The sequence below is a fragment of the Syngnathus acus genome, chromosome 23, assembly GCF_901709675.1.
Source record: "Syngnathus acus chromosome 23, fSynAcu1.2, whole genome shotgun sequence".
Lineage (NCBI taxonomy): Eukaryota > Metazoa > Chordata > Actinopteri > Syngnathiformes > Syngnathidae > Syngnathus > Syngnathus acus.
Window position 1 is genome coordinate 2,578,782 of NC_051107.1, and position 15,319 is coordinate 2,594,100.

General features: G+C 44.7%; 1 protein-coding gene across 2 annotated transcripts in view; it reads right to left on the reverse strand.

The window, feature by feature from the left end:
* grm8a (glutamate receptor, metabotropic 8a) overlaps positions 1-15,319 on the reverse strand; it is an 85,562-nt gene that overhangs the window by 45,562 nt on the left and 24,681 nt on the right. For both annotated transcript variants that reach the window (XM_037242949.1, XM_037242950.1), the window contains exon 3: positions 506-722. In XM_037242949.1, coding sequence (XP_037098844.1) covers positions 506-722 — 217 coding nt within the window. The remainder of the gene's footprint in view (positions 1-505; positions 723-15,319) is intronic.

Sequence of the window (15,319 nt, forward strand, 5' to 3'; positions counted from 1 at the left end):
CCGCACACTTTATTGTAGCCATTCGTTGCTAAAAGATGCTTTTAAATAAATGCGTGACTCAAAATATGAAAGAGCCGAACGCACCGACACCACTTGGGGGGGGTGCACTTTGATACAAATGCAAGTGGCCTAGATTGTATTTGTTTACTTCCGCGTCTATTTCAGGTTGGGAGGCTTGGAGATGAAAAGAGACGGAGAGTAAAACCACATGTTGGCATTTCCCTTCCTTTTTACTCACCTTTGAGACGCAACATCACAGATAAATACGCATTTGATATCAATTTTTTTTTTTCCAAGTGCTACCGGTAAGACATCAAAAGGAGGCTTTTGTTAAGACTTGAAATGTAGAAAACCACCCAACGCATCTGAGGTGATCTTAGAAGATTTAAATTTTCCAACAATTCTGGTTTAAATCACCTGGGCGCAAAAAAAAAAAAAAAGTGTGCCGTACCACAGCCCAAAATCTATTCACAAAAATTCAATAAAAAATAATCTGGTGCCTTACCGGTTTCTCGTGAGATCTGGACGAAGGCCTCCACGCCGCTCTCGCCGTAGTTTCCCTCAGAGGCCAACGTGGACACATAGTTCCACTCCATGGCTGTCACAATGTCCATCATGGCCTGCGCCTGGTAGGAGTCCGGCGGGACCACGCGGGAGAAGAAGTCGTAGCGGGTGTTGTCGCTCAGCTCGGGGGCCGTGGAGGCGTAGCTGATCTGGGGGATCTAAAGAGAGAGCGAGAGCAGGAGAAAAAATGAGTAAGGGATGGACTCTCACACGTAGGTATGTGTGAGAGGCTGACAGGTAGATTGATTTTCCCACCATCAAGGGCTGTGCCGGCCGCCACGTACGCTAAACAGACGTCTCATTAGCATGCGTTACAAAGTTTCGGCAAACATACGTTAAAGTGTCAGCTGTCTGTCACACGCACATCAGAAGTGCTGAGCGCAGCCGAATCGGGATCAGGATGACGGTAAGCAATTAAACATGGACGTGTGTTTGTGTGTGTGTGTGTGTGTGTGTGTGTGTGTGTGTGTGTGTGTGTTTGATTTTCAAATGCCTTTATTCCCTTTTATGTGAAGCGGCTGCCACTTTGCATCTGCACGTTGACATTTTTTAAAGGTCGCCAATACCTCGTGTGACTTTTTTTTTTTTTTGTGACATGTCCAGCGTGCTACCTGCTTCTCCCACACAAACTATGAGAATTTTTGTGGTTATTTTCTCTGTATGAATTTTTATTTTTTTTTTTAGCGCGATATCGTTGCAGTGACAGCGTATGCATAATTCATGGAGGCCACAGATGGCAAATAACCCAAAACTCAAAACAATTGGCGAAACAACGCGTTAATGAGCATTTTCGCTTGTCCTCTCGCTCTCGTTGCAAATAGACATCTCCATTTCAAAGAGGAAATAAAAGGCACGGCGGCGAGGAAATGCGATATTTATCTGTTTACGAGAGCGGCGCAAACGCGACCGAGTGACCTGTGCAAACTCTCCACTTTGATCTTTTGTTTATTTTAGATTCGACAAATGTGCAGAGAATGGAGAAGTATGCAAATCGGCCGTGCTTTATTTTCATGCACCTGTTAGACATTTCATTATAATAATAAAACCACGCACTCACTGGTGGAGCGAGGAAATTCTTAAAAAATATAAATATATTTGATGTGTTTTCCCTACAGGTGGAAATGTGGAAAAGGGAAAAAAAAAAGAACATTAAAAAGTCAACTGAAGGGGGTCCAAGTATATTTTGAGGAGGCCTATGCCCCTGTGACCCCCCCCCCCCCCTCTAGCGCCGCTTCTGGCTGCACTGAAAACATCAAATTTGTCAGAAATACACTTCAATTCGCCAACAAGTCACTTTACAGCGCAATTATAGCACAGCTGAATTTCGAATCCTGGGTCGCCAATGTGGCGCAAGATGTAAGTTTCGCCTCCAAAATGAGCGGCGTTGGGAATTAGCGGCGAGGAAATTAATGGCTTGGTTCACCCACACCGCCGGGGAAGGAGATTACACTTCCAATCCTCCTATAATTCCATTTGCTCTAATGAATGTGTGTGTGCGTGTGTGTGTATGATACAGAGCGAAAAAGGATGCACTGCTTAAAAAGGAGTTTCAATTAGCGCTGGAGACACTCCTTTGCATTTATATACCTTGAAAGAAAAAAAAAAGCTCAGTGCTGGCTGAAAGGGCAAGTTTTGTACAACATGGTCACACTAGTCTGATTTCCTTGAGTTCAATTCATCAAAAAAAAAAAAAAGTTTGTCTCTAGAGGTGTTGGGGTACCATAGTGAGAAATGTCAGCAAACAGCATTCTGTCTCCTTTCTTCAGCGACCTTTTTCAAATGCCTCTTTGCCATGGCCCGGTGATACCGAGAAAATTTGAGGTCCGAATTTGCTCTTCGGAAAGAAAGAAGGCCGGCGATTTATATGATAATAATTACGTATGATCACGGTGCGCACGTGTGTACGATACATGTACTTTGTGTGTCTTGCGGTAATGGAGCTTTCGTGCCCATCGCGCGAGCGAGAGCCTGATTGATCACCCGGGTCGGGAACTAATTAACCCGACCGAATCGCAGACTCGCTTTACATTAAAACACACACAGTGTCATGTGAAAGTGCCAGCTGGCTCATCACGATGATTTACATTCGGAATTTATTATTTGACGACGGTAAATTTCACGTATTTGGCAGCCGGGTCAGGACTTTCAGCTACAGCTTACAGATCAATATTGTAGCAAAAAAAGGGAAACGTTGGCTGAAGTTACAAATTTGACAGCCAGGAGTCAAGCATCCGTCTTTTTAAACTTTAATAGGCACGCTGAGTTCCAAAATGGCGGACGGCTCACCTGCTGTTGCTTTTAATTGCCGCGAATGTGACGCGGGCATTGGACAGGCCAAGTCGGGGTTCAGGGTCTAATTGGGAAGAGGGGGACCTCCACACACTGCGGGGGCACAAAAGTCCCCGCGTGTCGCACGAGACAAGAATTTCATCTCCACTTTTGGATCTTATTTGAGGAATCCCCAACCGTTGAATTCTTTTTTCTGTAACGACAGAAAAATCTACTGACTGATGAAAGCAAAAAAAAAATAATCAGATGGTCGTTTTAAACGGCGGTAAATTTGCAAGCTAAATCAAGCTAATAGACGGCCAATATTGATCAATACCACACGCAAGTCGTTCCCATTACTCCTTATTTATGACCGCATGCTTACAGTATTTCAAAAGCTTGTGAAACGTTGTTTACAGCGGCGGGCTTTTATCCAAAGACAGGTCAAATTAAATAATGCGACGATATAACATATTGATTGCGAGCAGAGAACGCACGGCATTGACTTTGCACTCGCTCATTTTCTTCGCTGCTTTTATTTGCCGCAAAACAACATTGGCGTGCCCCGCCGTTGCACCTCACATCACAGGAAGCGTTGAGATTAAAAAAAAAATGTTGACAAGCAAATACGCAAGGATGAAGGATGAAAATTGGGTAAGGTGGGGGGGCGGTAAAAAGGAAGCTACCTGGAGAGGAAAGACAAACAACAGAAGACAATAACAAAAGGACAGCTTTTTAATAAGAGCCAAAAAGGAAACAAGAAAAGAAGAGAGAGTGAAGGACGGATTTACAGGTGTAATTATTGCCAATGCCAAAATGCAATCAAAGATCGGGACGGGAGGATGTAACCAGCGTGAAAATCAACACAAGTGACAGTGATGAGAGGGAAAAAGCATGAAGGAATGCGGAGACAAAGTCGCTTTTGAAATGCACACGAGTGCTCGGGTTCACCTCCAATGTTACTGCAGGCGCCCTTCAAATGAACCGGATTACAAATTCTTTTTCAAATCTCCGTATTAAAAGCACCGAGCTGACTATTAATTAACCATCATGACGACTACTAATACTCACTTTGGGGTTGGCTATTAGCATTGCTAGCTGAGCAGCGCTCAACGTCTCACTATATCAAATAAAATGGCTTCTTGGTTGATATAATTCTTTATATTTTCTTTAAAACTAATAACTTTAATTTATTTATTTAATATCTCTTAATGTATTCTTGATATCAGTGTTGTGTTAGATGTTATGCTACTAGCTTAAATGGTATCTAGCCATTGCTAGTTTTGCAACACTGGTCTTCCCACAATGGCTTTTACACTGGTCAACAGGTTTTTTATTATTACCCATTTTTTAAACTCTGAAAATGTATGAAATGTACTTTTTATACCACGTACATGACATTTTGGGACGCATCTGTTAGTTTTGTTCATGGCACTGCTAGCAGAGCGGCAATCTATTAAAACAATAAAAATACATTTATGTACATACGGAATTTGACATTGAAACTTTAAACAGTACAGAGTTTGACAAAAGAAAGTTTGAAATATTAAATCCTGCTATCGTAATGTTAACATTTGCTCCGAAATGCCACAGATGGCCTTCTAGAAATTAGCATACTTCTACATGCCGCGGCAATTATAAACCGCTTTTCTCGGCTTATAATCATTTCTTACTACGCTCTGTATGTTATGGCACACAACTCTAAATTCAAATTTGCCTGGATACTCTAATTAAATTTAAGTTTCGTAATCTTAATCACATTTTTACTGGATAGCATTCCCCTCAATTAACTGCCAATTAGCCGAGGGTATCGGGCACCGCGCTGCGTGTATAAATAAATAGCACAAATCGTGTGACATTCTCCTCGGTGTCAGCACACGGGTGGCGAGGCGCCGGCTAAAATTGAAGGAGTCACGCAGCCGCGGGGGGTGGGCTACATGCTAGGTGTTGCGCGGAGCTGTGATAGCAACTCATCGCTTGGGTCAATTTGAATTTCAAGAGGAACCTTATTAAAAACTGCACTTATCTGCAAGCAATTTATGACCGAGGTTATGAATCTGCACCTGCTGCTGAGCAAAAGGTCATGAGAGGGAGATGAAGTGAATCATATGTCGAGCAAACAATCGCATATCATTCTCTTTTGATAAAAAAAACGATTGTGATCACGCCTGATTCTCGATCCAAGGCGCCCACCTGCGGCTTCACATCTTACTTTTGTTTTTCCCCCGCCGTGAAACAAAAGTGCTTTCTGACAGCACTCCATTGTCAGTTTATGCATCTCTCGAAAAGTGCGTGCGCGCCAAGACATGCGTGCGTTCATGTGTGTGGAGGCGGGGCATGGACGTGAGCACTTGACACCTGCCGCCATCCATGCGCGACGCCGGCGCCGCATCTGTCTGGTGCCCTGGTGTGCGACCGCCGCCTCAAATGTCATGAATTCATAAAGGAATCTAAAAACTTGCAGTGCCGTTTTGCTGATGGAAAATAGATTATACACACACACACAAGTAAGTGTCAGGAGTATTATTCATCGGCGCTCAGAGTCAGATTGTTATGGAGCCTCATTTATCACAAAACGGGACCGATACAAGATGGATTTGAACATATTTTAGTTGAAGAAGCCCAATTTGTAAACGGAATAAAACTCCAGTGTGAAGGGAGCATCCAGCTAAAAGCCTCAATTTTCAAAAAGTGCTCGAAAAATAACCTCAACTTGATTTTACGTAACATTAGAATCTATAAAGACAAACAGTGAAAGAATCGTCATTGAAATGTGTGTGCTCACTGGCTGAGCGAGGGGGGGCACTGCCCCAGGTGCCGGGCCAGATTTGGGGGTATTTTGTTTTAAATCTTTACCGGATTTTTTCACCACGTCCCCTTGTTTTGTTCTGACGAATTTTATGTTGAAAAACGTTTTTTTTTAACCCCCTCAGATATCCTTGGCCACCCCCGTCAGGAAAAAAAAATCCTAGCACCGCCACTGCGTTTACTAGCCAACAACAGCGGCTATTTATTTACTTCATCAGATGTTTTCACTTGTTAAGATGTTGCGCAAATCTGCATCAACAGCAAAAAAGTCGACTTTGATTCAGGTTTCCTCGGCCGCAGTTGAGGGCTGCCCTTCATCCCCGAAAGGACACGCACCCAGCTGGAGCTTTAAACCCACCAATTTGAGCGTTAGCACGGAGCGCGATTGCTCGCTCGCTGTTTGCCCTCCCCGGCTCCCAAAAAGGCCTTGATAAGACCAAGCCTTGAAAGTAAATCGTGCTACTGAGCTGAAATACAGAAAGTGGGAATCTACGAAGGTCATGATTAAAATTAGGACGTCGGCGGCCGCTCCATCGATTGCCGTTGCGTACCGAACTTTTCTCGCCGTGCCTTTAAAGAGGGCAAACGTGATGCGAGCGTGTGGCGTTTCGCAACAGCAGGTGGGCTTCATTAAAGCGAGCGACGGTGGCAATATGGACGCTTTGCCCGAGCCGCTGGGGAGAACGCCGTCGAGGCGGTGGGAGGACGGGCCTCGTTATGTGCTCCGGGTTCTCTCGAGGCTATCATTTTATTTTTAGGCAGGCATGCGCCGGGGAAGCCATTTTTTTGCCCAATGCAACAATTGACGCAGCCCCTTGCGCACTATTTAAGTCACACGATGACAAGCTATGTTTTTTTGTTTTTTTAAATCATCACAGTTCATCGAAGGATTATTTCATGTTCATCCCGTGGCACACAAAGGCGTCAATTCCATTTTAGTCGGCAGATAAAACCGCTCAGGTGGCTTACAAATTTTATTGTGTGTGAAGCTTTATAGACTGCTGAAAAATAACAAAGTAATTACATTTATGTACGTTGAGGCCATTTTTGAGTCATTAGCGAGAAGCACGCCAGACCTCTGCCAAGGCCGAATATCAAACAAGCGAGTGGAACGGAATACAAAGCAACACAATTCACTTCACAGTCGCAACCCGTCCAAGATCAAATAAAACGACCACTAGAGGGCGACGGAAATGAAAGCAAAGTGGGGAGAGCTTGAGATCATGAATGGATACATGAATTGTTTCACGGGTGGAAGTGGTGGTAGTTAGTCAGGAGGGGGCGGGGCTTTTTTTTCTCAGGGTTCAGTGAAGGGGAGATGATGAAAGATTTGACAAAAGAAAAGGTGGGATGTGGAAGCTAAGCAGTAATTGAGAGAGCTTGACAGAGGACATACAGGGGGATAAATGTCAGCGAGGATACTTGAATGAAATATGCAGAAGTCAAAAAAAAAAAAAAAATGAAGACAGATGAGGTGAGAAAAAGATGTGCAAATGGCGTTGGGCGATGTGACAAATGGGATGACACTCAGTTGAGCAAAAAAAAAACTATATATGAGCTTGTTTTTCCAATGGAGGGGGAATATTATTGCTGAATTTATTCCGGGGCAAATTACCAGCTCATTTGTGCGCCTCCGTACGAGTGTTTAATTAACAACCGCTGACATTTCCCCTCACAACACATGAATGCCACATTTGCCAATTATTATTTCAATGTCATTCAGGGCAAGATGGAGAGTCAACCTGTAGCCAGCTGGCTTTTTGGAACCGGACGACCTTTTCCCATTGTGCTCAGTTTATCCGCCGTTGTAGCTATAAAGCCGCCGCGCACATGAATCGCTTCATATTGCTAATTAAAAAGTCATCTGATCTAGTATGGCGGGAATATATTTGCTCGCCGCTAATCTAAAAACATCCCGCGCATCAAACGTGACCTTATCGCCACCGAGCCCTCCCTCCCGGCTTTTTCATCTCCACTCCCTTGTTCCCCCGCCATCACGCCCTGCTTTTATTCGTCGCCCGGCTTATTTACACCTCTGTCCCCCGCGGGTGTCCTGTGTCGTTCTGTCCTCAGAGCCCTCGCCAGCCGCCGTGCATTTTATAGTGAGAACCAATGTGATAAATTGGTTGCAAGTATTCGTGTGGGAGGTGTTGATTGGCTTTGCAAACACAAATGGAGTAGCGACACGCCGATTCTGATTGATAACCGATTTATCGATTGTACAATGAATACAATGAATCTCTTAAAAATATAATATAATAATATAAAATATCCCAAAGTATATGGTGTAACTTCCACTAAATTAGGAACAGACGGGATTTTTTCAAAGTCAAATTTCAAAATCGGAGCGTTCTTCTGCCTTCTGATTGGTTGCTTTGAGCAAAACTTTTGAAAGACAAGTTGACAAGTGAATCCGATTCCACAGCAATAAAAGTCATGTCGACGAGATTCCGAACGAGGCCTCCGCTCAACATGCTAACAGTGTTGTTCCCTCTCTCGCTATATGTCATTCACACCAATTCTCACCTCCTCTCTTCCATTCGCATCTTCCTAACAATCTTCTTTCCCCGTCACACATTTGGAGCGTGGCGCCGCTTTCTTAACGCTCATGTTTCATGTGGCGCTTGGAAAAAAAAAAAAAGATCACATAACCAGCGAAATGTTTTAACTTAAGAAGGGTAAAAACATGCATTGCCGGGTGTTCCCCACCCGCGGCGTCGCTAACAATTCTCGCAACTACTTGTTAGCTGTCGACCTTCGAGTGACACCTTATCAAACGGGCGGGTGATCGCCTGAAGGAACATTTGATGGAAGTCAGCGTGGAAAAGCAGAATGAGTTTTATTTATTTCCTTTGTTTTCGGAATACGTTAAAGTAGGACTATGCTAGGACGCTACGTTTAGAGTTCGCCTTATTAGCATCAATGCTAATTTTGGTAGCCTATCTATGGCGTTTGAAAATTGCATTTGAAATAGTTTAAGCACAGCAGTTAGGACTGTGAAGGTGTACCTAATGTTGTGGCCTTCAACGGCAAGAGAGTTTGCTCCTATGTCATCTTGTCAGTCGGATGAGTTCACTTTAGGGCTTTCAAATCTTTGTTAAAAAAGACTCATGAGTCAGCTTTTAATGAGTGCTGTTAAGTGGCTCAAGTCTGGCACGTCAGCAAATTTGGAAGTCAATCGGTCAGATAGGGTTGTGCATGAAGTTATAGCTAACGAGCTAATCGTCTGGCGAGTGCCCGTCCGATGCGCAATGAGGGAGCATAAACTGAGGGCATTTTTTCAGTCTGTCGAGTAAAATTAGAAGAATAAAAAATCATGTGGAATGAAGAGTCATTTTCCAGCAATTTCCGAAAGCACATCACTCTGACAAACGCCTGCGGAAGAAGCGAAGATTGGGGCACAACTTTTTAAACAACACAGAGAGCCTTTAAAATTCAAGGAAGACAAACAACAAAAAAATAACAAACCAAAATCTCCCGAAGCATCCCGTAAGCCTCCGCCGCTGTGTCATCATCCCTCCATCTCGCCTCGTCTGGCCTTAAGACAGATGACTTTCTGACTTTTCGGTGATTTCTGTCAGTCACTCTCAGTCCATCTGTCAGTCTTGCGATGGGGATAATCAGATGATGTCTGTCATGGGAGCGGTCTGTCGGTCAATCTCGCTTTTGTTGGCGAAGACGACTCAAATGTGCTCGTAGGACTTTGCCCGGGTAGTGTATATCAATATGAAGCGTAGACGCTAACTTATTTGGAGGACGTCTAACGTTGACACTGTACACATATAAATTGAGTAAAAATGTTTAATTTATTATGTATATTTTAAAGCTAATACTTTCAAAAAAATATAAAATATGCTAATTGTGCTTGCCAGCCCGCCTTTAATATTGTATGTTAGCATTAAGCTAGCACCATGTTTCGTTTAAACACGCGTTCATATAGAAATTGACATTTCTGTTGCTTTCACATGCATGCAACCACTTTTCGCCCTTTTACGATGATGTGCTGAGTCTCCGAGTGACGCGATCTTTTGCTATGATCCGCAACCTCAAGCTTTCCCAAAGAGACAGGGAAGGAATGAGAGGAGATGTTTAATTCATTGCCTTATGTCATTAAAAATATATCTGGGCATTGAGGCACGGATCCGTTCGACATGGGATGAGCTGAAATATGAAGGAGGCAAAAGATGCACGAGCGCACGTACACACCCCTCACTGTACGTGTTGGGCCAATACATCTTATTTGGCCGGCGCGATGGATGTAACAGTTTGCAGCGTGGCGGAACGTGTTGCGGAAATGTGTTTAGAATTGCTTTGCGGCCGCGCCGAGTGATTTTTTCCCAAAGAGGTTCCGAGTCAGGGATACGATGGCATTGTGGTGCGAGTGACTGATGCAACGCTTTAGGTTGCATGTTGATGCGAGGTGACGGCTGCATATGTCGCGCGGCGCGGCAGATTGACGAGCGTGCTCGTTTTTGCATTTGTGCGCATCCGCAAATTTACGGCGCGCTCGGCGGCGTTGACACCTCGCGATACCGTGCTAAGTGGGGAGTTTTATACGGTTTGTCACCTGTAATATGCGGCGTGCTGGGGAACTCGCATCCCAAATTGGATTTCACAACTAGATTTGATTAAGGCTTGGACTTTTTTTTCCCCCTCCCCTCTATCAAAAGGAAAATGAAAGATTACTGGAGCACCTCGTGGTCATTTCAGCTGGAACTGTGACTTATGATCGGAGGCTTTTGCCAATTTCAACTCTCGACTTTTCAAGCAGTGAGAAGAAAAAAAGAGTGCACAGCAGTAGCTGAATTCCTTCGATGGTGCGGAACTGATTAATCAAAATTGGAGTGGAAGACTCGGCTGGAAACAACATAGGCGCGAATGATTCGGTCAATGGTCTGGTCTCACACAAGAAAACATTCAAGTGATACATTTCCAGGAATTAGCCGGGCTCTGTATCTTTCACAGAACATTAAAGGGCTACTTTATTGAACCTGTTCCGGCAACAAAAGTTGAATTAATTGGAAAATCTTTTTCATATACAGTTAAGACCTTTAAAAAAAGCATTTTGCTACCTGCCGTCTACTGAAAATGGTAACAGCCAATCACGGCTCATGTGACGTTTACAAGCTGAGCCGTGATTGGTCGTCACCTGAGCCATCATTAAATTCAACATGGGGGGGATTGCAGTATAGATATTAGATTAAGCCGCATTATGTTAATTATGAGTACAATATATATCTATATGTCGCACGCATGGACGCGAATCACTCCGCGCATGCGGGGTTTGTTGTTAAAATAATAAATCTACTGAAACACACACAACAGCGGCAGTTACAGTCACGACCCGGCGAAACTCCCGCTCGCTGTCAACTCCTTCCGGGTACTGAGGACCCCCGTAGTTGTCCCAGGTGCCTTATTGAAATCCTCAAATATTCGCCACTGATACCATACAGTACTATTTGCATATAACGGCATATAACGTGTTCCGAAACATCACAGAGTAATTAAAAAAATAAGGCGGGTGAGTATGAATGTACATTCAAGTGTCCCAAAAACCACCATGGGCCCCACATAGATTTATATATCTCAAACTTTGTTAAGAAAATATACAATAAAATGCTGCATAGCTATAATATCCACTTATGAGTGGACGGCTGAGGCTTTATCATCCGTGTCGCTGCTGCCTAAAATGCACAACGTGTCAGGCAGGATATAAAGCCGCAGGTATCCTTGGTCTAACCTCACTCGGCCCAGGGCCATGCAGGGCCAATCGATGAACCTCATCGAATTGTGTCATGCAGATGAATCCTCAGCCTTGCTTTGCCCTAAAGCGAATACACCAAAAAAAAAAAAAATACAACTAAAAAAACAAAACGACAGTTTTTCCCACATCAGTATTCTAATGATGACCTCCTCAAACTTTTCTCGACAACACGGATTACGCCGACCCGAAGGGGATGGCGGTGCGGTTTGAACATCTGCCGCCATTGTCGTTACACGAGAACGCCGCGAATAATTCAAGGGCCGCTGATAGCCGAGCCAGCGGGAACATGTTGGGTGTGATCGCAAGAGAGTCCCGTGTGGGATACGATCGCATACGCAACTGGTGCTCCAAAATACCACTTGAAATGAATATTGAATCGCATATGTTTAATTCAGGTTGAGTATTACACGGCGATGACGGAAGGGAAAGGGAATTCACGCTGGGAATGTGATGAGGATCTCCTCAAGTCAGATGTGGATCGACGGTAAAAGACGTCAATCAAAATCCAATCCTGGGGCCAGTTTGAAAATAACGTTCCAACCATGCAATCATACAAAAGATTTGTAGCTATCTGCTAGAAATCTATTTGCTGTTTATGTGCTCAGGTTTAAAGCAAGAAAAGTAGAGGGGCTTGTGCGAGCAATCAAAATTCAATTACAATTACGATTAGTACACTCCGCCATCGAAAAATTGGCACAATCGGAAAAAAAAATTGAAACAAGAAAACCATAAATTTGCCTTTTTTTTTAATTACATTAAAATGATATTTTTAAAAAATGTTGCTAGGTTTACATCATAAAAATATTTTTTTTTATATTTATTGGTATTTATTTTATATTTTTACTTATTTAGAAATGATTGTTTCAATAAATCAATTACTACCAAAAATAATCGTGATGAATATACTTCTTCCAATAATCGAGCAGCATCAGTTCTCCGCGAGAATTCCGTTCTTCACCTCAAACAATGCGAGTTGGCAAATCCACTGGAGGTGCAATTCGAGCCTGTCGGATATTACCGCGTTGTCACTGTGTCGGGGGCCTGTAATCACATCAGCGAGTTGGCAGCGCAAGCGCCCGTTATAAAGCATTCTTTGATGGCAATGCTCTTTGGATGGACTGTCGCGACCACTGTGCCAGACCACACTGGCTCGAGTTAATCCCTCGCAGCTGTTGGGACGAAAGTCGGAAAGTCGGAATTTCAAAAACTCCATCGGTTACAATTACCGTTCCGCGAAAATTCCATTTACGTCTGTGTTCATTGTACGGGTCATTGTTGCAAATGAGGCCCTTCAGCATGACGGAGAGCTCCGAGCGCCATCTCAAGATGAATCACCCGGCGCCGTTTGACGGCAAATCATCATTACAAACAGATGACAAGAAAATGATTCCTCATTTCAGTCCAATAAAGCGAACTAAGCCCGCAATAATAATGATTGAATATTTTCACAGCCATTTGTTACCGCCAACTTCCATTGTCATTAGATGGGAGCGACCTTACATTGATTTCCAGGCAACAAATAGTCGAGTAAAAGAGACTTTCTGAGCGTTGATTTGTGTTTGAATCGGACCTCGCCGTTGTGCCGTGATATGATTTATACGTCCCTGCCTGGATGAGGGCGGACGTTTGGGGATTGCTTGTCGAGGCGGCGTGCGGAATGGTAATAAGCGGAGATGAGTCACTTTTGCGGCAGACCTTTAACACACACCGCCGCTGACACACACACACACACACACACAGTTGTTGCTTCTCCACAATTGTCGCACTGCACATGTGCATCTCATTGTGGACAGGCGAGTGAAGGTCAAGAGCGGGTATGAAGAGAGAGAGAAAAAAAAAATAATTCTATCTGCCTGTGCATGAATGATGAATGAATGCACACCCTTTGAGTGCGTATCACAACGTAATATCGCCGGGCAGGTCGGAACCAGCGGGGACCGACAAAACTTCTGATGTCTCTTCCCGAGCACCTGGTCGGATTTGAGAATGAATATTTATGATAAGCAAAATCAAAGATACTAATTAGAATATTAGGCCGACTCAGCAAAGTCGGCTTGCGGCACGCAGCGACTCCATCGCGGGGATCTTTAGCCTCCACGCTGAGGAGTCGGGAATTGTCCCTCCTTTTCTTTTGCTATCAATATTCATGAAGGAGTCAACAGAGCGAGGAAACTTCCATTGTTGAACGTACTCGCTTGCAGGTGTGTCGCCCGTTTTGAAACTTGACATTCCTTCAATTTGCCACTGTTGTTATTGCACCTTCTGCTGGGCGCCACCTGTTGCTGACGCATTAACATTCCCGCAAATAGATTTCCCAGCCAAAAGTGCGAAAAGCAACATTGAAAAATATCGCTTTAGCCAAGGAAGAATCGTTTCCTTGACAACGTCCTCGAGATAGCACGAGCGCCGCCTTCGAGGACCTACTGTAAATATCGCGCCCGTTGAATGTCATGGCGAGCAGATGGCGAGATGGCCGAAGGGAGGCAAAAGAATGTTTACAAGGTGACATGAAAACCGCAACGGTGTCTCGAGCATCCGTCTCGTTCAAACACACCTGCACGTAGAAGAACGCTGTTGTTCAAGTATCAAGTCCTTCACAAAAGCAGCAGCACCACGAGGGATTTGAGGCCATGTCGTCTAAAGTGGTCAAGCGACAGATGGTCAGAATAAAAGGAGGAAGACGGATTCAAAAAAAAGAAGAGCTTTGGACCAAGTCCAGATAAGCAGACATTTTGAACGGCACCTATGAAAGAGTTTTCTGAAGGTGCCAATATTGGACTGTGCCATGACTTACTACAAACCCAAAAAAAAAAAAAATCCTCAGATAAAGTCGAATGAAAAGCACAGACTGGTTCTTGTCGGTGGTTTGGTCTCCCGCACAAAAATGCAAAGTCACTCTGGGAATTTCAATAACATTCTCTCGGCAGCCGTGTTAGCGCACACAAAGCAAAAACACTTGTGCGACTAAACGAGCCCGCTTTTCTTTCCGATCTGGCTTCTCCCGCGGGGGGGGGGGGGGGGGGGGGGGGGGGGGGCATCCGCTGCCCCTGACTCAAGCGCTCTCAGCCTCTTTCCACCCTGTCAGGGGCCATTTCTTCAGCTTGGCTGGTCATTTCCAGACCTGCAGAAACCCCCCACTTCAAGCTTCAGCCTCCCCACCAGGCAGGGGGAGAGAGCTGGAACACCACGTCGCGCCGGACGTAAGCTAGCTTGTTTCACGCTCATTAGCATGCAAACACCGTTGCGGCTAGCTAGCGCTATTTTCTTTCGTTCCGCATCTGGAGGGTCGGGGAAAAACTGAGTTTCAAATTGAGGAGGCGTCAGATGACCTCCGACGAGGTGGAGGATGTCTCACGGGGGGGTTGATCAATACACGAGTTGCCTCAACTAATTGAATGTGACGTTCATAATTGCAGGAGCGAAAGCAAACATGTCACGGAGCCAAATGCCAACGCCCGCGTCTCGTCCTGGCTTTTTATAAGACAACGGGCGCTTTTATTGGAGGTCACGTCGGGTGGAAGCCATTACTCCGCATTGATTCCGACGCTTGAACACAACGGCGTGATCATTGGGAGACATGCGGGTTTATCTAGCGTACAATAAACAAGTATCAATACTTGATTTATGGATGGAGGTGAAAAAGATGGATGGCGTTGCAAGCAGGGGAAGGAAGAAAAGTGAGTTAAGACTGATCCCGGCGAGCCGGGAGTGACGGGAACAAAGGCTGAAGGGACACGGGCGGAAGACAAACAGATGAGTCGGCGGCCAGGCCGGCAGCGAGGACGCACAGTGTGATGATGGACGAGAAAATAACATCTCCCGTCCCCTCGAGTGCGACCACTGTTTTCCATCCGCTTTCTTTTTTTGCATCTGCGATTGCCTTAAGGGCGCCATTGATCACGGAAGACACGGCGA